Below are 26,251 nucleotides of genomic sequence, written 5' to 3'. Positions count from 1 at the left end.
AGGAAAATATTGGCAGAAATCTTTTCCACATAAATTTTAAAGACATCTTCAATGAAACAAATCCAATTACAAAGAAGACTAAGACCAGCATAAACCTATGGGACTACATAAAATTAAAAAGTTTCTGCACAGCAAAAGAAGTCACTACCCAAACCAAGAGACCCCTCACAGAATGGGAGAAGATCTTTACATGCCATACATCAGACAAGAGCTTGCCAAACTCAACAACAAGGAAACAAATAGCTCCACCCAAAAATGGGAAGAGGACATGGACAGAATATTCACCACAGAAGAGATCCAAAAGGCCGAGAATCACATGACAAAATGCTCCAAGTCTTTGATTGTCAGAGAAATGCAAATAAAGACAACAATGAGATACCACTTCACTCCTGTGAGAATGCCATACATCAGAAAAGGTATTAGCAGCAAATACTGGAGAGGTTGTGGGCTCAAAGGAACCCTCCTGCACTACTGGTGGGAATGTCAGTTGGTCCAACCTCTGTGGAGAACAGCCTGGAGAATTCGCAGAAGGCTAGAAATGGACCTACCTTATGATCCTGCAATTCTTCTCCTGGGGATACATCCTAAGGAATCCAACACACCCATCCAAAAAGATTTGTGTACCTAGCAGCACAATTTGTAGTAGCCAAAACCTGGAAGCAACCCAGGTATCCAACAACAGATGAGTGTCTGAGCAAGTTTGGTATATATACACGATGGAATACTATTCAGCTATTAAATGTGGTGACTTCACCATTTTCAGCTGATCTTGGATGGACCTTGACAAATTCATGTTAATTGAAGTAAGTCAGAAACAGATGGATGAATATGGGATGATCTCACTCATAGACAGAAGTTGAAAAACAAGATCAGAAGAGAAAACACAAGTAGAACCTGAACTGGAGTTGGCATATTGCACCAAAGTAAAAAGACTCAGGCGGGTGTGAGGGGAAGACTACAGGTCCAAAAAGGATGACAGCGGACCTAATGGGGGATATACTGTTATATGGAAACCTGGGGAATGTTACGCATGTACAGACTATTGTATTTACTGTCAAATGTAAAACAGTAATTCCCCATTAAAGAAATTTTTTAATGGGCAAATATATACAAATATACACAGCTGTTAACCCATTTCTTAGGATAGCAGCTGTAGATTACAATGGAAGGAATCGGGACACAGAACTCTGGTGGTGGGAATGGTGCAGAGTTGTATTCCTTTCATCTTGTAATTTTGTAAATTAATATTAAATTACTAATAAATAATGTAAAAAAAAAAAAGAAAGAAAAAGAAAATGTTGTTTGACAAGCCTGTTGTCTCAGAGATGTGCAATCCCACATCTCCTCCAAGTGCATTCGAGCCCATCACCAGCCCTTCTCTCTAGGACAGGCACCTACCCATCTCCTCAAGCACCTCCTGATAAACAGATTGAGTTCCAGCCTTCATATATCTCTTCCTCCTGGTTTTTCCTAAATCCCACCTATGAGTGAGAGCATCCCATATCCACCTTTCTCCTTCTGACTTGCTTCACTTAACATAATCCTCTCAACTTCTACCCTTGGTGTAGCAAAAGTCAAGGCCTCATTCTGTCTGATGGCCGAGTTGCATACCTTATAAATGCACATCTTCCTCACCCATTCAACTGTCCTGGGGTTGTTTCCAAATTGTGACTATTGCAAATGGTGTTGCCGTGGGGGTGAGGGAGCAAAGATCTTTTCAGATCTTTTTCTTGTCCAGTCTGCTTTATGTTGGCCCTCTAACCCTGAGCCCTCCACTGACCTTGGAATTGAGGGGCAGGGCCCCTAGTCCCTGTCAGCTTAGCCATGCTACGTGACAGCCTCTGGTCTGGTCTACTATGGGCTGCAACAAAGGCAGGTCCAAGAAGAAATGTATCACAGCAGGTGAGGAAGTAGGACTAGAGGGTGGGCCTTCTCTGCTGACAGCTGCAGCCTCAGCTGATGGCTCAAGACCTGCCCAGCCACCACCAGTATGACAGTGTGGCACGTCGCAGTGCAGTATGAGTCCCAATTGCAAGCACCCGTGTGGCTTGGAGGCTGTTCAACAAGAGAGTCTCTGATGAAAACTGAGCATAAAGAGCTATGTGCTTCCATTTTTGTTTTATAAAGCTTCCTTTTTTGTTTTTGTTTTGTGGCTGTGGACATGGGTGTGATGTTTGTTCTGAAATAAGCCAGCCCTGGGAAGGGACCTCATTAACTTGAGCAGGGCTTGTTAGTGAACTTAAACTCCCTCATCTATTATAGAAAACCAAGGATTCAAGAGCAGCCTTTAAGGTGGGATTAAGGCAAAGATAAGTTATTACAGAATGGAATGGAGCCCAGCTGCCCTGAGGCCACTGAGGTGCTGCTACTGAGAATCTTTCCAGGCAGATAGTAGATGCTCAATAAATATGTATGGGGGGTGGGGGATGAATGAGCACTAAAAGAGGCCCTGACTGTGACAATTGACCCATATACTATCCTGGGAATGCCCAGTGACTCTGAGCAAGGATAAAGGGACCAATGGAGGGGACATTCTCACAGGTAGACATCTCCCTGCAGTGACTTCATCTTCTCTTCCAGGAGACCTGTGCACCATGGCTGATTATGCCCACCTGAAGAATGTCCTCCTGGCCCTCCAGAGCCGTTTGCAGTCACCCCAGGAAGACAGCAGGCCAGAACCTGCCTCCCAGAAGCGCCTCCTGGTGGAGTCTCTGTTCAAGGACTGGGACGCAAATGGTGATGGTCACCTCCGCAGCTCTGAACTAACACAGGTGGGTATGGGGCCCATGAGAGCAAGAATGGGGGAGCGTTCCATCCAGCAAGTCAGTGGGGTGGGATGGGAAGCACATGAAGAAAAAACTTGTGTATCTGTCTCTGAGAGCTGTACTGATCTCTTTAAATTGTGACTGCAGGCTTCCAAGCCATAGCTCAGTTAGTAGAGTGCACACTTTACCACAGCGAGGACACAGGTTCAAACCCTCAGCTATCACGTGGGAGCACCTGCATTGGGGAAGCTTTAGGAGTGGTGGATCAAGAGCACTGTGCCCCACAGCTCAGATGGGCAAAGCCTGCCCATCTTCAACCAGCCCTGAGTCTGAACAACCTCTGAAGCATTCTCTGCCCAGCAGTAAAATACACACTTCAGAGGGGCTGCCATCTAATTTTTCTAGAAGAAAAAAAAAATCTCTTCTTCAAGCCTTTACTTTCCTCAGCAAAAAAGTTAAAAGGAAATGGTTTAGTTTCTTTTTTTATTGTTTTTTAAAGATTTTATTGATTGATGAGAAAGATAGGAGGAGAGAAAGAACCAGACATCACTCTGGTACATGTGCTGCCGGGGCTTGAACTCAGGACCTCACGCTTGAGAGTCCAGCACTTTATCCACTGTGCCACCTCCCGGACCACTTTTATTATTATTTTAAAAAGGAGACATTAACAAAACTGTAGGATAGGAGGGGTACAACTCCACACAATTCCCATCACCAGACCTCTATATCCCATCCCCTCTCCTAATAGCTTTCCAATTCTTTATCCCCCTGGGAGTATGGACCCAAGGTCATTGTGGGATGCAGAAGATGGAAGGTCTGGCTTCTGTAATTGCTTCCCCGCTGAACATGGGCATTGACTGGTCTATCCATACTCCCAGCCTGCCTTTCTCTTTCCCTAGTAAGGAGGGTCTCTGGGGAAGCGGAGCTCCAGGACACACTGGTGGGGTCATCTGTCCAGGAAGTCTGGAATGGTTTGGTTTCTATCAGGCACTCTAAGAGTAGTAACCCAGGCAGCCCTGAGTCCTCTCCTCTGTGGTACCCCATTTGATAGTACCCGGGCAGCTACCCACACCCAGTCCAAACCTGCTTGCAGGCAGCTCCACTCCCACCCCAAACACTGCTCTTCCATTTGGAAAGACTTGGAGTGGACCCTGGGGTTTGCCTCCCCCCTCCACACACACAGTATGTGCTTTATCCCTGGGCTTTGTCCAGCTGTGATGTGGAGTTAATGTAGTTGGTGTCTACAGCAGACAGAAACAAGGGAGGAGCAGTTGGGGTTCCCTGCAGAATGAGTAGTCATGTGGAGACTTTGCCACTTGAGTCCCCTAGCCCAGGATCTCTGCCCCAGCTTGTCCAGAGCCTGATTCCAGCAAGCACATAGAGAACCATCGGCCAGAGACCCTGCAACCCTTCTCTGCTTCCCTCACTTCCTGGGCACCTACCTTCTCAGCTGGCACCACCTCCATCAGCACCTCCAGCTATGGGCCAGGGATCCACAGATGACTCAACACTCTCTGAACAAAGCCCAGGTCCTGTTAGTTAAGGTTCCCAGTAGGAGAACCATCTAGCAGTTCCCTACACTACTGATTGAGGACCATGGACAGGTGGCTGTGTTTGCCCTGGTCAGAAGCACCCATGGACACCTGCTACTGAGACCCACAGGGCTTCTGGGTAGTGGATGGATAAACAAGGCCAGCCTAGACATGCTGTTCTAACCTGGCAGAGATGTTCCCTGAGGCACCTGAAGCCATTAACACGCATGGTAATTGGGCTATGATTTCCTCTTTAAATTTTAATGTATTTAAAATCCATTTCATAAATCTGCCATGCAGAGCCCAGCTAAAGTGGGCCTTTCTTTGACACTGAATCAAAGACGCCAAGGGAAAAACTTGTCGGCCCTATGAGAAGTTAATCAATTTCCAATGCAGAAATAGACAAAGGGAAATTTCCATCTTTGGAAGATTGATTTCGGGCGTTCCGGTTGATCTCCCTTTTATCGAACGCTCTTACTTGCTAGGTGAAGGGTCATTTTTTTTAACATTATCACATTAAATTGCCTTTATTATAGCAGGCCAAACTAAGATTGTTCAAGAATAATGGCCTTTGTTCCCCCTCCCTCCCCAGAATGGATGGAAACCATTTCCTTCTGGATATTTTCCTTGCAAGACTCCACAGCTCCTGGCACCCCAGCCTTAGGCTGCAGCTGAGTGAGGGTGCTTGGAATTTTAGCCTTCAGTCACTTCCTGGCATACAGCTGGCAGAACTGGGGAGGCCTCTGTGCCCTGCAGCCCAACCCACATAGGAGTGGGGGTCACAGGCCTACCACCTTGGGACAGGATCCTAAAGGCAGACATCTGTGTCCTTTGTAGGGCAGGGCTGGCAAATACAGGGACCAGGTCAGAAGAATGGCAGCTGACCCTTGGGGCTGTGTCTTTGAGGATCCCCAAGTTTAATAGGGGTTGTTCAGGGCCTAGGGAAGATACACTGGTGGAGTAGTCCCATGGGCAGTGAGGGAACTTCAGGTGCCACACTGGGCACAACTGCTATTAATTAGGTTTGTTGTCCATACCTTTCTCATCTCTGCTTTTTCATCATAGCACAAGAGGTTGACCAGATGGCCTCAGTGATCCTTCCCATCAAGGACAACAGTCATTCTGCCCCATTGAGAAAAAGCAAATCTAACTCTAATCCCAAGCCTGCCTCAACAACCATGTAACCTTCACAAAGCCAGTTTTGACCTCTGTAATAAGAGAGGGTTGGGATTAGAGTACAAAAGCTCACTTGGATAGTGTGCTGCTTTGCCATGTGTGCCAACCAGCTTCAAGCCTGGCCCCTACTGCACTGAAGGAAGCATCTGCCCCCTCTGTTTCTATTTTTTTTAATTTAAAAACGAGGGATTTGGACACAAATAAATCAGAGTGCTTTGGGTGCTGCCCAGAGTCCACTGAGCTGTCCTGGAGTCACCCCCTCAGATCCTGATCACAGCAGGTGGCCTGAGTTGCCCCCACCCCCCACCCCCAAGACACTCCAGAACTGCACTCACTCCAGCTCTCACAGTGCTCCCTTGCTCCCCACAGCACATGCTGAAGGCGCAGGACCTGGAGGAGGACTTTCTGGGGTGCTCACCTGCTGACCTCCTCCGCTTTGATGACTACAACAGTGATGGCTCACTCACCCTGCGCGAGTTCTACACAGCCTTCCGTAAGTCAGGCCTAGCCGGGTCCCACTGCACAGATGAGCTGCTTCTCCAGGAATTCCTGCACCCAAGTGGTGTCAGGGCACTGGGATCTGACCTCAGTCTGACCTCAGTGTGAGGTTGGTCTCATTTCAGATGAAAGCAGTTGAATTTCTTCTGCATTAGTCTTGAGCACTGGGGAGGGGGTAAGAGAAGGGGGGTTCCTGTGTGCCTTTCGGATGAAAAGTCTTCTCACTAAGACCTGACTCCAGTAGGGATCCCTACCTGAAGGCAAGCCCTATAAGACAGTTCTGGAAATTTGGCCTGGCAGGAGAGGGAAGAGTCAGAGGCAAGGACAGTGGGGAATGCGGGTCCAGGTTGAAGAGAGATAGGGAATCCCTGGAGAAGAGAAAGGGATGCTGGGTCTGAGAGTGGGGATTGCTCTGCATGTGCCTTCTGTGGACCATTATCCTAGCTGAGAGTGAACAGTGCCACCGTCTCTCTCTGAGACATGGCTCTCCCAAGAGGTGACCTCATGTCAACCAGAGGAGGAACTGGGGCAGGGTTTTTGGCAGTGTTAAATGCAGGAAGGTGCCCCAGAGACATCCAGAGTCCAACAGTGATGAGAGAGCCTGGGTGCTAGGCCAGGCCTGAGACAAGAGGGAGAACCTCTGTGCCAAAGACATAAGTGTCCCTACTGCAGATGTTGATGGTAGCAAATGACAAATGCATCCCATGTGATGTGCCTCAGACATAGCCAAGCTCATTCCCTCCAATTCCAGGCCTTGCCATAGGCAGGGGCTCCAAGCCAGCTCTCCTGGCTTCTCTCCCTGCCATCCTAACCTCTGCCTGGAGTTCCCTTCTTCAGAAAGGGGCTTCTACTTCACACCGACATCTCTCTGTGCTGGTGCTATTGCTGCAAACACACACAGGGCCTGAGAGCAGACCATGAGAATTGCTGGCAAGAAGGGCCCCTTGGCACATAGAAGAGGCACTCAGGCAGCCTACAAGGAGAGCAGTAAGTCTGTCCTTTCCTCTGGGAAGCATCCATAAGCTAGTCATGGGGGACCCTTCCAGTTCATGGCATTCTGGGGCCTGGGCTTAAGCCCCCTCACCTCCCCCCTGCGAATCACTGGGCTTCCACAATATGCTGTGAGCAGGCGTGTGTCCCTACATGCCTCTTCTGTCCTTTGTTAAGATGTCTGTGTAGAGTGGTCCAGACAAGGTGTGAATAACTGGAAGGCTTACCCTGCCATGGTGAGTGTTTGCTCTGTGGTTCAAGAGCTTGTTCCTTGAGAGGAATCTCTGAGGTTGAGAGTTCAGGGCAGTGTCAGTGCTTCTTGTGACTGGGTGCATGAGAGTAGGCATGTTTTCAGGAATTTTGTAAAGCAGTCAGTTGAATAATCAGTAGCTTTAAGGCATCATCGTGGGGGCATTTACACCATGAGTATTGACACCACACAAAGGGGTGTGGTGGACTAAGTGATGAGTACTGGTCTACACTGCCACTGAACAAGACCCTCCCATCCTTAGCTCCCACCACAGTAGCCTCTTCAGCTGCTGGGCTAGCTTTGCAGGAGAGAGACCAGGAACTCGTGGTGGCGTGGTAATACAATTCTTTATTCATGTGGGAGCTCCAGAGTTGAATGTGAGCACAGTGGGTTAAGCCACGTGGTGCCAAACCCCAATGGCCGCCTCCCGCTCTGCACACCAGCCCTTCTCCAAGTCACGACATGGGAGAGAAAAGAGAGTGAAACCAGGAACAGAAGTGGGCTTTATAGGGAACGTAGTTTTTTTTTTTTTTTAACTTGAAGTGGCAAGTCGGGAACGGAGATGGCTGGGAAAGGGGGTGGAGAAAAGAAAGAGGGGGAAGGTAGAAAGCTTCTATAGCAATGGTTGTTAGGGTTTTAACTGGCGGAATTAATGTACCCTGCAGGCAGTGCAGGTCTTGAGGTAGAAAGAAGACAGATCAAAGGAATAGGTGGGGAATCTTTCAGGCAAATAAAAAAATAAATAATAAAAAATAGCTCCCACATGAATAAAGAATTGCATTATGTAAATAGGCCATAGTGTCAGCCATGGAGGATGGAACAGGGGGGCCGCCCAACATCCAGCCACCCTCCCACACGGGAAGGCTTCCTGATGGTTCAGGCGTACAGAAGAAGGTGAACAAGAAGTGCTGGGAGATAGCTCACCCAGTGGAGTGCACACTCTACCATGTGTGAGGAGCTGGGTTCAAGCCCCCAGCAGCACATGGGAGCAGGGTACACAACACCAGGAGACACTCCATGAATGGTGGAGTGATGCTGTGGTATCTCTCTGTGTCTCTTTCTCCCCCTTTCTGTCTCTATCTGAAATGGATCATGAAAAAAAAACTGCCTAGTGCAGTAGAACCACATAGGTTCAAGGGCCCAGTGATATTAAAGAAATAGAGGGAGGGAGAGAGACAAAGAAAGAAAAAAAAAAGAGAGAGAAGAGAGTGAAATACACAGGGTAGATGCTATGGTGGGTGGCGCCCTTTGTGTCAAGAATCTGGGATGAGTCCTGGGATTCTCCCTTAAATGCTTTCTGTGCTCAGGCTCTGCTAGAAAAGGAAGGACAACATTGGTGCATTTGAAAAGCCAGAGTCTTGGGGCCCAGTGGTGGTGCACCTGATTAAGTGTATGCATAAGGACCCAGGCTCAAGTCTCCGGTCCCCATCTATAGGGGGAAAGCTTCACAAGCGGTGAAGCATGGCTGCAGGTGTTTCTCTGTCTCTCTCTTCCTTTCCATCTCTCCTTTCTCTCAATTCCTTTCTGTCCTATCAAATAAAATTAATAAAGTTTAAATAAATAGAAAAAAAAACCAAGGCAGAGCTTTGAGGACTGAGAGGGACACACCATTTTTCATTTTATGGGCTTTGCTTTCTGGAGGCAGGTGCTCCCCCCTTCCTGTGATGGAAAAGAAGGTCTCCTTAGAGAAAGGGGATGGGGGGCGGTGTTACCACCCCATCTTCAGCCATGTGGTTCCTGCAGGGCTATGCATGCAGCTCTGCATTCCTGTATTATTTTTAAAGCCTTACAGTCATCATTTTTAAAGCAAATTAGATTTCACCGTCGCCTTGGACTTGTTTTGAACCAGGCAGCCAAACCATTCATCACAGCCCAGCCCTAATACTACATCTGCAGTAAGATGTGCACCATAGCCATTAAGGCAGCCATGAAGTGAGTGAGCCTGTGATAAGGTCTGGCCCTTGGCCCCTAGGAGCACATGGGCTAGTGGCTTCTCAGCCATAGGGGCTATGCACCACCTTCCTCCAGCTCCGAGAAGGGACAGCTCAGATGGTGTTAAATAGGCAATTGAAATGACACCTCTAGACATGACTTATTACCCGGAAATCGATGGGAATTAAAGAAATGACACTAAATCTCAGAAAGTAGTAACCCCAAACATTTCAGCAGCAGCATTCAGATTTTGATGTTGACAACTGCAACTGTTGGAGTTGGCAAGGGTAGTGGTTTTTAAAAGGGAATTTTTTATTAGTATTTTAATAATGATTGACAAGATTGTGGGATAGAAGGGTACAATTCCATACAATTCGATTCCTACAACCAGAGTTTTATATCCCCTGCCTTCCACTAGAAGTTTATCCCTCTGGGAGTATGGACCTTCTGTATGGGGTACAGAAGGTAGAAGGTCTGGCTTCTGTAATTGCTTCTCCACTGGACATGGGTGTTGACAGGTCAGTCCATATCCCCAGCCTGTTTCTGTTTTTCCCTAGTGAGATAGAGCTCTGGAGAGGTGGGGTTCCAGGACACATTGGTGAGCTTGTCTGCCCAGGGAAGTCAGGTTGGTGTCATGGTATCAACTGCAACTTGGTGGCTGAAAATCATTAAGATGTAAAACAATACGAATTGTTTAATAATCAGGAACCTAAAGGTAAGAATATAGCAGGTGAGATTTGGGGTTTTCATGTTGGGAGAAGCTAGGAAGTCTATTTTAGGTATATTCCCATGGCCCCATGACTTTACTAATTTTTTCCTTTTTTTTAATTTATTTATAAAGAGGAAACACTGACAAAGCCATAGGATAAGAGCAGTACAAATCCACACAATTCCCACCACCAGATCTCTGTATCCCCATCCCTTCCCCTGATAGCTTTCCTATTCTTTATCCCTCTGGGAGTATAGACCCAAGGTCATTGTGTGTTGCAGAAGGTGGAAGGTCTGGCTTCTGTAATTGCTTCCCCACTGAACATGGGCGTTGACAGACTGATTCATACTCCCAGCCTGCCTCTCTCTTTCCCTAGTGGGGCGAGGTTCACAGCAGCTAACGTGCAGGTAGGCTAAAGGTATTGCTTGGGAAGATGGTGTCAGAGTTGAGAATAGGACTAGAAAGCTGGATCAGGGCAGAGAGAAGCTCCCAAATATGGGAGGGGAGAAGTATATAAATACCATTAACTGTAAATCCCATCAGTCTGAACTGGGACCCATGCCTATTCATATTTAGCACAGGAGCCTATGTAACCTCTGCACTCCCTGTCAGTCTGAAATTGCATTCCATGGTCACAGCTAGGAACATTCTAGGTAGCACTTATTTCAAGGCCAGTCTTCCTTGAATTGCATAGAGTATATTGACCAAGCCTCCCTTCAGAGAGTGAGGCAAATTCTACCACTGTTGTTCTACATTGAGGACAAGGTCTTGTAGAAGCCCAAAAGAGGGTTTATGATGTTGTTCTGGATGGAGATGACCAGTGATAGTGGAAAGAGGAATCTGTTAGAGGTCTAGGCCCATCATGTCTATATGCTAATCCAAGGATTCCCTGACTAGGATCCCATATGATGGGGTGGCCTGGTAGTGACCAAAAGGGCCATCCTTAAACTTTTGTAGTTCTTATTTTATCTGACAAGGTTAGCCTTATAGTTATTTAGGGAAGTGAAATGGGAAGCAGAGTATCTAGGTCTAAGTAGAAACTATTTGATTAAGTACTTTATGGTGTCTTTTTTTGGGGGGGTCTTTCTATGTGCTTGCTGCACTAATTGAATCACTGTAGACTATTGTGCACTTCTACTTTTATATGTTTTCAAAAAGGGAATTTGCTAGTCTTGGTTACAGCAGCTCCTTGGGAAGCAGGCAAGGCTGGGTCTTTGGGGCAACTCCTAGCAGGGATGCAACCACTCCACTAAATACCATGTTGTAGGAGGGCCCTCAGGTGCTGAGGGCTAAGTGATGAATGCTTGGAGTCGCAGACTCTGCCTCCAGACTCAGCCTGGAGCTCCATTTCTCAGAAAGGTACAATCACTTCACACTGACAAGGGTTTGGGGTGCTTGCTTTCCATGTTGTATTTACATGTTGGGGGCCTTCTCATGCAGCCAGTCTGGCCTGGGCTTGCAGGTCTGCCGACACCTGCAGCTGGCCCAGGATAAGGTCAGGTGTCCTGGATGGTGGCTGTCGCTCTCAGTCAAGCTGGTTCCTCCCCAAGGAGAAGGGCAGGACTCTCTCTGATGGTTAGATAACTGAGACTCACCTGTCTCTACAGTGAGTGATATGGACACGTGGTGGCCTTCCTTCCACCCTCCCTCCTTCTGGGATCACTGGAACCGTCTTTTCACCTTGCTTTGTGCTTTCTAAGTCAGGGGACGGTGGTCTCAGCACTAGCAGCAGGCAGAGTATCCTCTCAGCCCTGGCCCACCCCCAGCAGCACAGCCACCTCCCTGCTCTGATGCAGAGACCCGGGCTCCGGGTCACCAGAGAGCTGGGTATGCATGGGTCCTGCCTGCCCATCATGGTCAATCCATCTAACAGTTACTCGTGAGAGAGCCTTTCAATAATGCATGTTTCTACACTCTTCTGAATGCTTGCACTGGGACCCTGGGGAAAACATGTTGCTTAAATGAGGCTTTTTTTTTTTTTTACCTCTGGCTTTAAATTCATTACAGGCTTCTTGTCCTTTTAATTAATCCTGTGAGGACACCGTGGTAAATATGCAAGAGCCAGGTGAGGGCTAGAGTAGCTGGCAGCATGTGCCGGTGGCACCATGCTGTGATGGTTGATGCAGCACAGGTCACTTGGGCCAACAGGCACAGGCTGTACGGGGGTCAGCCTGCACACACACACACACACACACACACACACACACCTCTGCCACATATGAGTGCTAGGTGAGCAGAGAGCAGAGCCTGATTATTGCACATTGCTGTGTCCAGAGCAGCTCCACGAAACAGGTGAAATGGTCAGTCAGTGATTATGCAGGTGTTTTTAAAAAGTGACTGAGACTTGTCATTACTTCTTTTTTTCCCTTTTGTTGCCCTTGTTTTATCATTGTTGTTATTGTTGTTGTTGTTATTGCTGTTGTTGTTGGATAGGACATAGAGAAATCGAGAGAGGAGGGGAAGATAGAGAGGGAGAGAAAAAGACAAACATCTGCAGACTTGCTTTACTGCTTGTGAAGCAACTCCCCTGCAGGTGGGGAGCCAGGGTCTCAAACTGGGATCCTTATGCCAGTCCTTGTGCTTCACATCATGTGCACTTAACCTGCTGCAGTACCACCCGGCCACCTCAATATTTTCATTTTATAAATAAATTTTTTTTAAAAAAAGTGAAATATAGAGGAGGACCTGGAGGGGGCTGAATTGTTATGGAGAAAACAGAAATGTTACACATGCACAAACTACTGTATTTTACTATTGACTACAAACCATTAATCCCAAAAAAAAACTATAGAAAGAGAAAACTATAAAAGAAAAAGTGACTGAGAGAGGAGGAAGAGAGAAGAATCAGATCACTGCTCAGCCTCTGGGACCTCAAGCATGCAAGTCAGTCTCTAACAGGGAAGGCTGTCTCTCACCAGCCCTTTGCAGCCATTTTGCTGCCACTGATGCTCCAACAGAGGGCGGTGGGGCCCTACCTCACAGCGTTACCATCTGGAGTGAGTATCATGCCGGGCATCTCAGTCAGACCTCACTCCACTCCACGATGATGGGAGAGGATGGAACTGGACCGGTGCTGCAGCTCAGTCACTTCTGCCCGGTGGGGAGTCGAGGTGGGGAGGGCACCACTACTTCCCTGGCTCCCTTTAGTTTCCTGAGCTGGAGATCAAGACAAGTAAGGTTTCAGGTAACCTGGTGTTTGTCAAAACTCTCAGTCTGAGTTCAATTGACTCTTGGATTTGGAGAACAAGCAATACCTGTGAGTCACTCTCAGTTCTGGCTGAGATCACAGCATTGGTGTCACACCATTTTCTCTCTTTGGTGTGATGGCTCCTTCATCCCAAAGAGAGAAGAAACCGGTCAACTCACCCAAGACTTGCCAATCAAGTGCCAAACACAGATACACTGCCCTTGGTTTGTTCTTGACTCGAGGGCACAAAACATTTCAATTAGAATTATCAAAGAAAGCATAAAAAGGGGCCAGGTGGTGGTGCACCTGGTTAAGTGCTCACATTACAGTGCACAAGGACCCAGGTTCAAGCCCCTGGTCCCCACCTATAGGGGGAAAGCTTCACGAGTGGTGGAATGGGTGGTTAGAACCTGGAATGTAAAAGCAGCAGCAAGGTTATGGGGTCACTTGGGAAGACTGGCTGTGTCTACCCTAGCCAGGCACTATGATAAGATGGCAGGCCCTGGGAAGGGAGAAACAAACCCATTGTCCCCACCTCAAGTCCACCTTGCAGGGTAGCATCCATTTAAGGAACAGGCTGGCCCATTACCACATTTCAGAGGATCCCAGCCAAGGCAAAGGACCAGGCAGGAGGAAAGGCTCAAAAATCTGGGAGCAGCAGTGTCCTGGGCTAGCACACTTGCTGAAAGCCTGCTCAGTGGTGAGGATGGGCAAGGGCCCAGTTGTGAGTAGTCCAGCAGGGAGATGGCTGGGAAAGAGAAACATAGTCACATAAGCGCCCTCAGAGCTGGCCAGCAGCAAGGTTATGCTTTCTGAAGCCAGGAAGGGACACTGAGGTAAAGCCCAAGCACTGAGTTGTAGACCACTGGGAGATAGGCATCCTGACACATGGGGAGCTGTGTCCCACAGGAGGCAGAAATCTTGGGGTGGATGAGGCATTGGGCAGCAGTGACTGACAGGTGTCCCAGAGGGCAGAACTAGACAGAACTAAATAGGTGGCTGGGCTGGGGGAAGGCTGGAGAAGGTACACACACACACACACACACACACACACTGTCTCTCTGACTCTCTCTGTCTCTCTCTCTGTCTAGCAGTGCAGGAATTGCTGGGGAGCAGTGACCTCCACAGATGCCAAGCAGCAGGCAAGTTGGTAAAAAGGGAGGGCACAAACAAGAGGAGAGCTGGAGTTGGCCTTGAAGCCTTCAGGCTTCCAGCTATGACTATCAGGGCAGAAAAGCCAACAGAGTTGTTGTCTTGGATCTCAGGGAACCAAAGGAAAGGAAAAGGGGCTGGGCAGTGGTCCACATATAGTACCATACTCAAGGACCTGGGTTCAAGCTCCCACTCCCTACCTGCAGGGAGGAGGTTAAGCTTCACAAATAGTGAAACAGATCTATAGGTATTTCTCTTTCTCTCTCCCTCACTGTCTCCCCCTCCCCTATCAATTTCTATCTGTCCTATCAAATAAAGAAAAAATTATTAAATTAAAAAAAAAAAAGGAAAGGAAGTTCCAGGGACTGAATTCTGTCTATCCTACTCTCCTTCCTCTAGGAAGACAGAAAGAGAGCAACACAACAGAAGGTCTGCTGCTTCTAAGCATCCTGGCCATTGGAAGCCCCAAGGGCAGAGAGTGGTGGTACTAGACCCCTAGACATGTGTCAAGGCCACAGCCTACTCTGGGTGGGCAATCTCTTCCCCTCAGCTTCCCTGGGAGCCAGAACCCCATTACCTACCTGCCGTCTTACTCCTCCCCCATACACACACCACCACCACCACTCCGGTTTCTTCTGGGAAGTTCCAAGCCTTATGGTCTCTTCCTATCTCCAGTAGTTAGCTGCTGGCTCACAGCTGCAGTGGGCCCAGCATTTCCCAGCCTTTGTCTAGAGCTGAGTCTCCAAGCACTTCCATTTTTAAAGATCCCAGCTGGAAGCTGTCAATTGTCTCCATGCAGAGCAATTGAATAGTAGAAAATGAACTAATTGCAGGTTGTTATTGAAAATCTATTATATACAAATTGTAGAGAAAACTCATTAAAATATGATGCCTTGGTAATTTTTTTTCTTGCAGTACTCCTCTTGGAAGAAGAGGCTAGAGTGTGGTGCAGGGACGCCTAGTTGCTCTGTCATTCAGAGTAAGAAGGCCCAGTGGTCCTGCAGGCCAGGCCTGGGCTCATACTAATGTGCCACGAAGCTCAGCCTGGCTGGGAATTTTTCAGGGAACAGAGAATCCTTTGAATGTTGGCAGATACTTTAGAAATGGCAGCAGATGGAACAAAGAATTGCATCACAAAGGTATAACATGAAAACAATTTAAATCAGCTTCCTGCCATGATATCATGCTGTTATCCTCATGATCTCCACTTTTGCAAAGCTTTTTTAAAGACCACCATGCAATTAAGCACTGAAGGTCACATCACCATTTTCCTCACTGGCACCCTGGGGTTAGAGTGCTGAGAAGTCTTCCTGGGTGTGAATGGCAGAGCTGCCCAAAGCCCAGATCTCAAAGGGACTCCTTAGATGGCCTGATGTGGTGGAGAGGGAGAAAGCGCATGATGCCAGTCTAGAGCCACACAGGGTTCAGAATGTGGTTCCACGCAGGATGAGAGCTGGGGACAAATGTCCTGGAGTGCAAATCCCACCACCACCACTATGTTTCTTTCTTTCTTTCTCTTTCTTTCTTTCTTCCTTCCTTCCTTCCTTCTTTCCTTCCTTTCTTCCTTTCTTTCTTTTTTTCCTTCTTTCCTTCTTTCTTTTAATATGAGAGAGGGAAATTGAGAGGCACCTGCAGCACTGCTTCACCATTCATGAAGCTTCCCACATACAAGTGAGAACCCAAGGCTTGAACCCAGGTCCCTTGCACATAACATTTGTACTCAATTAGTTGTACCCTCTCACAGTGTTGCCCCACACACACACATACACACCACTGTACCACCTGGAAGGATACTTGAGCACAGACACAAAGTGCTCTGCTTCCTGGGTCTCCGTTCCCTGCAGCCACATTTTTGGTTGTTGCCAGGGCTTCCCCACTTGGGCTGACTTTTTCAAATAGAAAGAGAGAGATTCAAAGAAGAAAGAAAAGACTCCACACCCCCCTCAGCTGCCCTCAGTGTGTAGTGCTCTCATGTGCTATACAGGGTATCCCTCTGAGCTCCCTTGCTGGCCCCTGCAGCTACCTTTGTGCCAATGTGTGTGAGGCCCTCCAGGCTGCACAGTAGACCAAGCATTAGATGCAGAGAGAGGAGAGGGTTCACTCATGGGCACTCAAGAGCCCCCGCAGCAGGTGTACCCTGGCAGGAAGTGTCTAAGCGGGGTCAGACAGGCCCTGAGCAGGCAGAGAGAAGAGCAGAAGGTAACACCTGAGCTGCTGCCACCTATCTGCCTGAAGAGGCACGGGAAGAGCTGTTTGGAGCCCCAGACCAGGGGTCTGTGATGCACCTAGTTCCCCTCGGCATCACACCAGCCACCAGTTGGTGGCCTCACCTCAAGATTCTGGGACTCAGCAGCATCCAGCCCCCAGGGCTGAGGGAACCTCCTGCCTGCCCAGAGCCCAGCCTTCCTCTGGGCAGGCTGGTGATTGAAGTGTATCCAGAGGCCTGAGCAGATGGCAGCAGATGGGCCAGGGTACTAGCAAACTCAGGGGCATGGTGGGGGCAGAGAAAATCTGTGGGGCTGCCTCTGGGAGCAGGCAAGGTCAGTGCCGGGGGCATCTCCTCCCAGCTGGAGGGTGGGCAGCTGCAGTGAGCGCCTCAAGCTTTCCAGAAGGCGATAGTCAGTCTGGCACCCAGTAGGTGTTTGATAAATGTCTGCAGAGAGGACGAAAGACTGTGGTGATTCTTTTTGAATTGTTGTAAAGAGGAAATCTGAGTGACCATAGCAGTTCCCAGGTAGCAGAAAGAGCAGTGTCAGGTTCCTTTGGCCAGTGTAGGCCATGACCCTGCTCACTCAGGGCACTGGGCTGGGCCAGCAACCCACCTTGGCTCCACAGGAAAGTCGGGTTAGCTAGGGGGCTGAGCTGACAGAAGACATGTAACCAAAATCACCCTCTCCGCCAATGGCCTCCACATATACTCGCTTTAACTCATTACTGTCCTGCTGGGGTGCTTTGTTCCTTCAAACCTGGTCTTCCCCTGGATAGTGCAACATCACACTAGATCCTGTTACAACTGTGGCATCTGACAAGTCCCTCCAGGCTTCCAGGCTCAAGGCCCAGAGATGGACTGGGGTTCAAATATTGTCAAGAGGCTTTAGAAGGTGGTAGTCACTGCTGGAGGAGCACATGACTTCATCTGGCATGAGACAAGACTTGTGTGTGCCCTGACTTCCTGTTCTGCTTGCTCAGGACTGGACAGGACTCTAGCTCCACCCCCACCCCAATTACTTTTTTGTTCTTACTCAGGAGGGCTGCAGGGGGAACCTAAGTAGTATTGGGACAAGCCAGCCTGCATCACTTGTTTATTGACTATCCCTGTGGACTCAGCAGGGGGACAAGAAAACATCTAGTACTACTTAGTGGCCTACTGTTACTCTTTTCATTTAGATGGGAGAAAAAGAAACCTAAGAACAGTGTCAATATATGTGTTGCCAGGAGTCCTGTGCTGTACCATGTTGAACCACTCTTAGGGCTGCTTTATAGTTTGTGTTCAATTGGCATATAAGATTATATTACTTTTAGGTTATACCTTGATTGTTTTATATTTGCCATTATTGCAGAATGATTACCCCAGTAAGTCTAGTTACACCCCTTTTCTCTACTCCCACCCCATCCCCAGTGTTATAAACCTTTGGCTCTTGACAACTCAGAGCCACTTAGCAGTGTTTTCCCATTCTGGTTTGCACCAGAATTCCACCCTGTGGCTCTATCCCCTGCTGTCCCATTCCACAGTACTTGGACCTGCCAGGTAGTGGGGGAACCATCTGGGAGTACAAGCTGCCCCCCAGGCATCCTGTGAGCTGGGCCCTGGGTGTTGTGTCTTCAGACAGGTTCTTCCAGCATAACAACTGTCCTTGCACAGGTGGGAGTGGAAATGATGCCCACTGAGGGAGAGGTCTTGCTTCCTCCTGACCATGCCTGCAGTGAAGCAGTACAGTACCACTTCACTGCAGTACAGAGTCTGGGGCAGGCACTGAGCTACCACCCTGAAGAAGGCATGTTCTGTGTGTGTGTGTGTGTGTGTGTGTGTGTGTGTGTGTGTGCAAAAATAATACTTTAATCACATCTAAATGGAATAATTATGATTAATTTCCCTAAATTTTTTTTGTTTATTTTAAATTTTTTAATTGTTGGGTTTTTTTTATTTAAGAAAGGAGACATTAACAAAACCATAGAATAAGAGGGGTACAGTTCCGCACAATTCCCATAACCCGATCTCCATATCCCATCCCCTCCCCTGATAGCCTTCTCATTCTCTATCTCTCTGGGAGTATGGATCCAGGGTCATTGTGGGTTGCAGAGGGTGGAAGGTCTGGCTTCTGTAGTTGCTTCTCCACTGAACATGGGCGTTGACTGGTCGATCCATACTCCCAGTCTGAGAAGGCGTGTTCTGATAGGACTGTGAGGCAGGCGAGGACTGGAAAGGAGTGAGAGGGGTCAGTCATACCCACAAGATACCCCGGTGTATCTGAACCTAAACACCAAGGCCCACTTGCACAGGGTCTTTCTGGCTGCATCTCACACAGATTAACAGTCCATTCATGGGTGGGGGTAGATAGTATAATGGTTATGCAAAGAGACTGTCATGCCTGAGGCTCCATAGTCCCAAATTCAACCTCCTGCAACACCATAAACCAGAGCTGGCAGGCGAGGGAGAGGGGATCCATTCATTTTTCCAGATTTTCAACCTCTGGAGACCCACAAACAACCCAACTCCACCTTCTTCCATCCCAGGATGTGCACCAGCCTTTTGACAGGAGGGGCCACTGCAGATGTCCAGCAGAGGGCAGGAGGAGAAGCCTTTGAGGCAGTATGGCTTGTGCTGGAGGAGTGGTCAGAGCTGGTCTAATTGGAGAGGAATGCCAGGAATGTGCTGCCCGTTGGATGTTTTCCTTGCATGCTCTAAATTATCCATGACTGCATGGGCAGAGCGGCTCCTTGTCCCCTGGAGTCAGGCCCCCACCACTCAGAGGCTGATTGTCCACTTTGGATTATTCATGCCCACACTCCACAGCCTCCCAACCTCCCTGCCTCCCTGCCTCCCAGCCTGCCAACTGCAGCTTGGTTAGAATAAGAAGCAGAGGCGGGAGCAGGGAAACTCAAAGCAGCTGCTCATGCTGCTGGCTGGCAAGTGGCTCCGGGCAGCAGTGGGTTTGTGGAAGATGAGGAGCATGGGGTTAACTGGATTGAAGAAGAGGGACTAGGCTGTGGGCCTGGGCCTCTGCACTCCTGTGCTGCCTTCCTTTTGAAGTAAGGTGAGCTTATTGATTTTGCTTGGGGGTGAAGGGCCCAGGCCCCCACCTATGACTCCTGGCCCCCAGGCTACACTGTGGACTGGGCTTCTGAGCAGATGAAATATTCATGGGCCCTGAAGTCTAGGCAGTGAGTCTGTAAGAGGCCTGTGGTGGACTCAGCTGGTGACTCCATAACTGTTCCTGTGAAGAACACTAGCTCAAAGGGCTGATTTGACAATGATGGTCAAATCTGGGAGGCGGTTGACATCACAGTTCAGCCCAGGGCTCAGTCACCCTGAGGCAGGCACAATCCCCTCCCTGCCTTCAAACAAGGATACTGTGGTGCCTGGGCACTTCCAGCAAGAAACTGCCTCTGGAGATTCAGCAAAAGGCAGCAGCTTCCAGAGGAAACCATGCCCCTGGCGGGTGTCAAAAGGCCCTACACTTGACTTAGGTTTCTGGAGGGAGCTTTCCAGTGTGACAGCCATGGGCTTCAGAGTAGTTGCAGGACCAGCTGGTTAGGAAGCTCTGAATAGATGTAAAGTTAAGGAGACACCCCCCCCCCCCATTGGAGCAACAGGTGGATATCTGCACTTGTGCACCTGCTCTGGGCAAATTCTAGGCTGAGTGCTAGAAGTGCAGGGCAAGCCTGGCCCTGGTACCTGTCTGCAGATTGCTCACTGAGGAGATAGGTCAGAGCCCATGACAGGGAAGACCTCCCATGCTGGGGCAACTCCTATGTGGCTAGAACCTCCCCCTCAACACACAGAGCAGAGGCACCTCAAGGGCCTGCAGTGTGTTACAGAGCTTTCTACCAAAGCTACATGCTTAATCTCAGGTAATAATAATATCCCAGTTAATTAATGCATGGTGAGTGCTGAGCCTGTGTCATCTTCATGACAATCTATATGACAGGAACTGTCACTAAACCCTTTTACAGAAAAGGCCTGAAGTCACCAAGAAATCAACTTTTTGCTAAGGATGCAAAGCTAAAAAATTTAGGTCCAGGTTTAAACTCGGGAGCCCAGCTTCAGAGCCCAAGCTAAGCTATATTACCGTCCTAGTAGTGCTAGACACTTTGATTCCCCAGCATGTGTCCCTTTGCTCTCTTGAATCTGATAGGTATTGGTCTCACAGGTGCTAGTGGTTAGGGGAGGGGTTATATCCAGCAGAGGGGACACTGCTGGCCAGCCCATCATTCTGCCCACAAAAGCCAGCCCACTCACTACATCTTGGCTTCCAGTCTGCCCTTCTCAGCAGGATCTGTGAAGGGCCCTAATCCCTGTTTGACAAACATGTGCTAAGGCTCCACATGCCCAGCATTGGCTGTGAGGGGGCTGGGAGCTGGGTGGTGAGTGCAGTAGTCATAAGAGGAAGAGCACAACAGGGCACTACTGTCGACACTGCTGTTTACTGTTACCCATCAGTGTTACTTTATTTAGTGGCCATTTATCTCCATTTTATAGTTAAGAAAACTATGGCTCACAGCCACCTGGAACCCAGGAGCATCTGAACCCACACACTGTGGTCTGGGCCTCCTACACATGTTCCAAGGCTACATGCTATTCCAGAGGCTAAGCCTTGACTTAAAGCACAGATCTGAGCCCTACTTCCACTCCTGCTTCCATGCTTCAGCTTGTTCCTGATAAGATTATGAAATCTCACTGGGATGCTCTGAAAGAGAGTGGGACAAGAGGAATTGAAGACTTTGAGTATTGAGCTCTCCGCTGAAATGCTGTGATAAAATACTGAGAAATAGGGCAGTGATGGGATGAAATAGGCATGATTGTATGCTGATGGGAACAATCACATAGAAAGGAGAGGACTTGGTGCTTGCAAAGAAGTGCTATTCTTGAGGCAGTTTGTTTGAGGCAAAGAGGGACAGTGGAGGGATTGCTTTTGAATGTGGCTGGTGGATCCATGGGCAAGAGAGCAGCCTGGGTGTGTGAGTATGGGGGCATCCATAGAACAGATGCAGGCAGATGTGCCAGCAACGTGTGTAGTCTATCTTCTCAGAGAACCCAGAAACAAGGTTACACCTGACTGAGGGTGAGCAAGGAGAAAGAAGGTCTGGAACAATAGCTTAAGAATAAGTGCAAGTGAACTGATGGAGACAAGGTAGCATAGCCACTGGGCAGCTTTGAGGGCCTCTTATGTGTCATACTCATGGTCACACCCCATTTTACCGCATAATGTCTCTATAAAAGACTTTCTTTCAAGCCCAAGCTTCTGAGGTTCCCATATTCAATTCCTGGCACCATCATGAACCAGAGCTGAGCAGCAGTGCTACGATCTCTCTCTCTCTCTCTCTCTCTCTCTCTCTCTCTCTTTCTCTCTCCTCCACCCCCTCTCTCTCTCCCTCTCCCTCACCCTCTCCTTCTCCCTCTCCCCCTCCTTCTCTTTCTCTCTCACTAAGGACTGTGTTTGTTGTATTGTACCAAAGTAAAGGACTTTGGAGGGAAAGGTGGATTTCAGGTCCTGGTGCATAATGGTGGAGGAGGACCTAGGCTGGGGGTGAGTGTTTTGCAAAAAACTGAGAAATTTTACACATGTACCAACAACTGTATTTACTGCAAGCCATAAATCCCTCTGATAAAAAAATAATAAAGATCTATTTTTTAATAAACTCATGGAAATTGAGAATACAAAGAGGGGTGTAATCAAGGCCAGATTGAGAGGATCACCTTACCCCAGGTAAGGGGTGAATACAGGCTAAAGAACTCAGGGGGTAATGGAAACCTCAACATGGAGGAAGAAATAGGAGCAGAATATATGTGTAATGATACTAACAGGCTCTTGTTTCCATTGACTGGGGTGGAAGGAGGATGGCAGAGCAGTGATCCAGCATTCTGAGGCTTCCCTGCAAGACCAAGATGGCCACCTGGCTCCTGGTCTCCACACTGGGGGTGCCAAAAGACAAGCCCAGGCCTTAAGATGAAGTAACTGGAGTTGGCCTGTGACAGTCCTCCTCGATCCACAGCCAGGCCTCAGAGAAGGGGAAAGAAAGGACTTGTTTTAATTTTCTTCTTGAGCCTCCACATGACAAAGGAGAAATATCACCCAACATTATTATCTCTCAGAAAATACTCTCTGGAACCATAAAAAGGGAAATACAGTGAAGCCAGACCATGCCAGCTACCCCTTAAATCAGGAACTTCTAAATTATCGTGGTGGAACTCTCTAATTCCTCTGGATGAAAACATTAAAGGTGACAATGTCCCTTTAAATCAAATGCCCTGGGAGTTGCTATAAAGACTCAGTGGGTCTTATATTTTTTTCCCTTGTGAGATTTTTTTTTTTTGTCTCTTTTCACCTTGTAATAAAATATAAATCATAACTTGTAGGGGCAGACTCCACAGAGAAAGCTGTGAACATGGATTTTTCTGAAAATGAAGGTGTTTTGTTAATGGGAATCATTCATCTCAACTCAGGAAACGTGAGAGTTTCAAATGATGAGTTTGCTTCTTTTTTTTTTACTCACTGACTGGCCCCAGGCCTTGCTGAGGCACCAATGATGAGTCATGAGTTATGATGGCAATCGCCAGGGGGCTGATGGAACTACTTTGATCCCTCCTGGAGAGGCCCTGAGGCTTGGGGGTGGGGGAAAACCCCAGAGCCCGGCCTGTGGTGTAGGTAGCCCAGTCTTAAGAGGGAGCACTTAGCAACCAGGCCTAGATATGTTGGGGTACACAGAGAAGCCAGAGGCCAGCCTAGCCCCAGGAGGAAGAGGTGGGAACCACAGAGACACCTGCAGGACAGAACTTCCTCTAAATAAACTTGCTTTCTCAGCACTGGTGTGAAGTCATAACAAACAGGTGGAAAGAATGTCAGGAGGTGGCACACCTGCTAGAGCACACATGTTACCATGCACAAGAACCTGAGTTCAAGCCCCAGTTCCCACCTGTAGGAGGGAAGCTTCACAAGTGGTGAAGCAGTACTGCAAGCCTCTCTCTCTCTCTCTCTCTTTCTTCCCCTAGCCCCTCTCAAGTGCTGTCTGTCTCTATAAAAAAAAAAAAAAAAAGGCAGCAGGAGTTAGCTGGTCACTGGGAGCAGTGGCTTTATCTTGCAGACCCAGCAGTAACCCTGGTAGCAATAAAAAAAATTAATTTTAAAGAAGAGACTTAGAAAGAAGAATTGACACAGGCAAGGGCCAATTCAAGTATCAGCAAGTATCCAAGCAGAATGAGCTGTATAATTCAGCTCTAGTCTGTTTCTGTCCTCTCTCTGTACTCCAGCTCCCATTCCATGTGCCTAGATGAGTCCCCTTGATGACCAATCCTCCCCTTCCCTATCTTCCTCCAACATCTCCTATCTTGCCTATGTACTGTCGCTTCTTCTGCTGAGCAGACTTCCCATGTGATCAGATTGCCAGGTACTTCTGAGTGGTGATTGGGGCTTGGAGAAGTGGATGCATTTAAGGGTGTGTGCAGGGAGAAGGAGAAAGCAAAGTCCAGAGAAGACTGAGGAGCATGGCCCCAAAATGAGCAGCCCACCAGGGAGGGCTCACTGGGCCTGAGCTGTGGCTGCCACTGGGGCTGGGCAGTTCAGTGGGAACCCAGAGTTATAGTGGGGGAAAAGGAGACCTTGGGTGTGTTGACCAGGGGCAAACTAAGACCCCAGGAGAAGGCAGAGGAGAAGACAATGTCCTGAGCCAGAACTTCACCCCCTTCCCATCTCCAGGCCTCCCAATGGGCACTGAACAAGAGCAGCCTGGTCACTGTACTCTGGGAAGACTGTGTGACACCCCCTCCTGCCTGCGGTTCCTGCCCCGCAGTGAGTGCACACAGCCAGCATCCCACCACAGTATCCACAGCTCAGATCCCAGGGCTGCAGAGCTCCATGCCAAAGGCCCAGAAACTGGGGGAAGGACTGCTTGAGGAGGGCCCAGCTCCCTGGGCTAAGCAGCCAAACAGCAGAGACGCTGGACTGAGGGGGCAGTCCAGGCTGTGTTCCCAGGAGAAAGAGGCTGATGGCCTCCTGGGAGTCTCGCGAGAGCACTGTTCCTGGCTCCCCTGGTGCTGATGGGCGAGGGTGATGATGTCCACTCTGACTGATGCTGCTCCAAACCCTGATCACCTAGGATGGAAAGTAGCCTTCCCTTTTGCCCACCCTGTACACGCAGAGATACAGCCCCGCCTTTTGGCCATGCTGCAAGAGGGGAGGAGGCACGTAAGCCAGAGGACTGTCTCTCCAGTGGTCATAGTGCTGTGGGTCCACTCCAGGCTTTATCTGTCATCCTGGCTCCACTGTCCAGGACAAGGCTGGCAGCACCCCCCTAGACCAAGATGGGAAAGGCATTGGAATTTATTTCAGCCATCTGAATACAAATGCAATTGAGACAAAACATTTTGTGTTTCAGAAACCATTTGCTCTGTTTCTTACCAAGTAGACTGATGGCCAAGGAGAGTGAAATAAATAACTGGCTGGTGGTGCCAGTAACCTCACATGCCACTCCCCTACCTCCTCATGGAGCTGGTATGTTTTGGCATAAGCTGAGTGTTGAGACCAGGCTCAGGGTCCCAAGTGGGACTGGCTCCTGATGGTCCAAAAAAGGAGTGAGTTGGGAAGGTGCCCCCCAACTGCAAGAATGCCCACACTGCCAGCCTGTAGTGTCTAACCCCTTCCTGAGTCTGACATCCAATCCTGGAGGACATATTCTATGTGGGGAGGCATACCCCACCTGTCATCGAGGAGAGGAGGGTGTGCTGACCCAAGTCCTTCTCTGGAGCTCCAGGGCCATCTCGCAAAGCAAGGCCTCTGAGCAGAAGGCAGGGGTGAAGGTGGAGCACCAAGCAGCAGGGCATGGTGGAGGTACTCTGGGGAAGTGAAGGTTGGCAGGCATTCTGGAGGAAGACACACCCAAGCTTGACCTTGGGTAGTGGGGAGTGGGTAGACCTGGACAAACAGAGGGAGAAGGAAAGGGCTTTGCTGTTACCTGAGAGGATATTCAGAGGAGGGGTTAGGGAGGAGAGAGGGTTTGAGAGCACTGGTTCAATGTTATGTGCTCCTGTTGCTCCCGGTCTACATGGTGCAGGGCTGGAGTTAGACAGATCAAGGGTGTGGCCTCCTGCTCTGTCCTGCTTTGCTCAGAGACTGCAGACCTGGTCATCCTCAAAGCTCCCACTGCTATCCCAGCCCCTGGTGTTGGAGTGGGGAAGGGTGTTAAGGTTACACTCCTCCCACAGGCAGGAAGGAACCTGGTGTTCTGTGCATAGGCCCATGGGGATGGCTGAGGCCCTGGAAACATTGAGAGCAGTTGGGAGGCCTGTGCTCAGCAGACCTTGCTGTTGATAATGTTTATTCCAAAGGGGCCAGAACTCAGAGCTGCTTCACCCAAAGGTGTGCTTCTCAGAGCCCAGGGTGCAGGGAAGGAGTGAGGGAAGGGCACAGACCACCTCTGCAGGAGAGAGAGCAGCCAGGCAGCTGGCCCCAAAAGCCAGGAGCCATTAGGAAGGAGACATGAGCCGCAGAGCCTGGATACCCATCTTGGTGCCATCCACTATCCAACAATAATGGCTGCAGATAAAACTCAAGGGGGGGGGGCTGGACCACAGCCCTTCTCACAGCACCCCCAGGCTTTGAAGCACCTCAGCTCTTCAGGGCCCCCTTAAGATGGCCCGTCCCAGCAGCCAGGGGCCACAGGAGACAGAAAACTTGGTGCCATCTTGAGTTACTCATGTTAAGGCACTGACTGCCATGACTGTGAAATCTTAGCTGCACGTGGCCAAAATCCAGTGAGTCCCGAGTATGGTGTGCTTCCACGTGAACAGCTGTGGCACTGGATAGAGTGAGCAGACAGAGGGGATCCTGGTCACATCCAGAAGGG

The 26,251-nt window shown here is 49.0% G+C and overlaps 1 protein-coding gene across 4 annotated transcripts in view; it reads left to right on the top strand.

The window, feature by feature from the left end:
• The window catches only part of FSTL4 (follistatin like 4), a 491,259-nt gene that overhangs the window by 353,989 nt on the left and 111,019 nt on the right, over positions 1–26,251 (top strand). For 3 of the 4 annotated variants that reach the window (XM_060178087.1, XM_060178096.1, XM_007519914.3), the window contains exons 5-6: positions 2,581–2,771; positions 5,843–5,966. In XM_060178087.1, the coding sequence (XP_060034070.1) occupies positions 2,581–2,771; positions 5,843–5,966 (315 nt within the window). The remainder of the gene's footprint in view (positions 1–2,580; positions 2,772–5,842; positions 5,967–26,251) is intronic. The other variant, XM_060178083.1, reaches the window with a different exon arrangement.

The sequence above is a fragment of the Erinaceus europaeus genome, chromosome 2 (genome assembly GCF_950295315.1).
Source record: "Erinaceus europaeus chromosome 2, mEriEur2.1, whole genome shotgun sequence".
Taxonomy (NCBI): domain Eukaryota; kingdom Metazoa; phylum Chordata; class Mammalia; order Eulipotyphla; family Erinaceidae; genus Erinaceus; species Erinaceus europaeus.
Note: the sequence above shows the minus strand (reverse complement) of the source record. Positions and strands in the feature narration are given on the sequence as shown.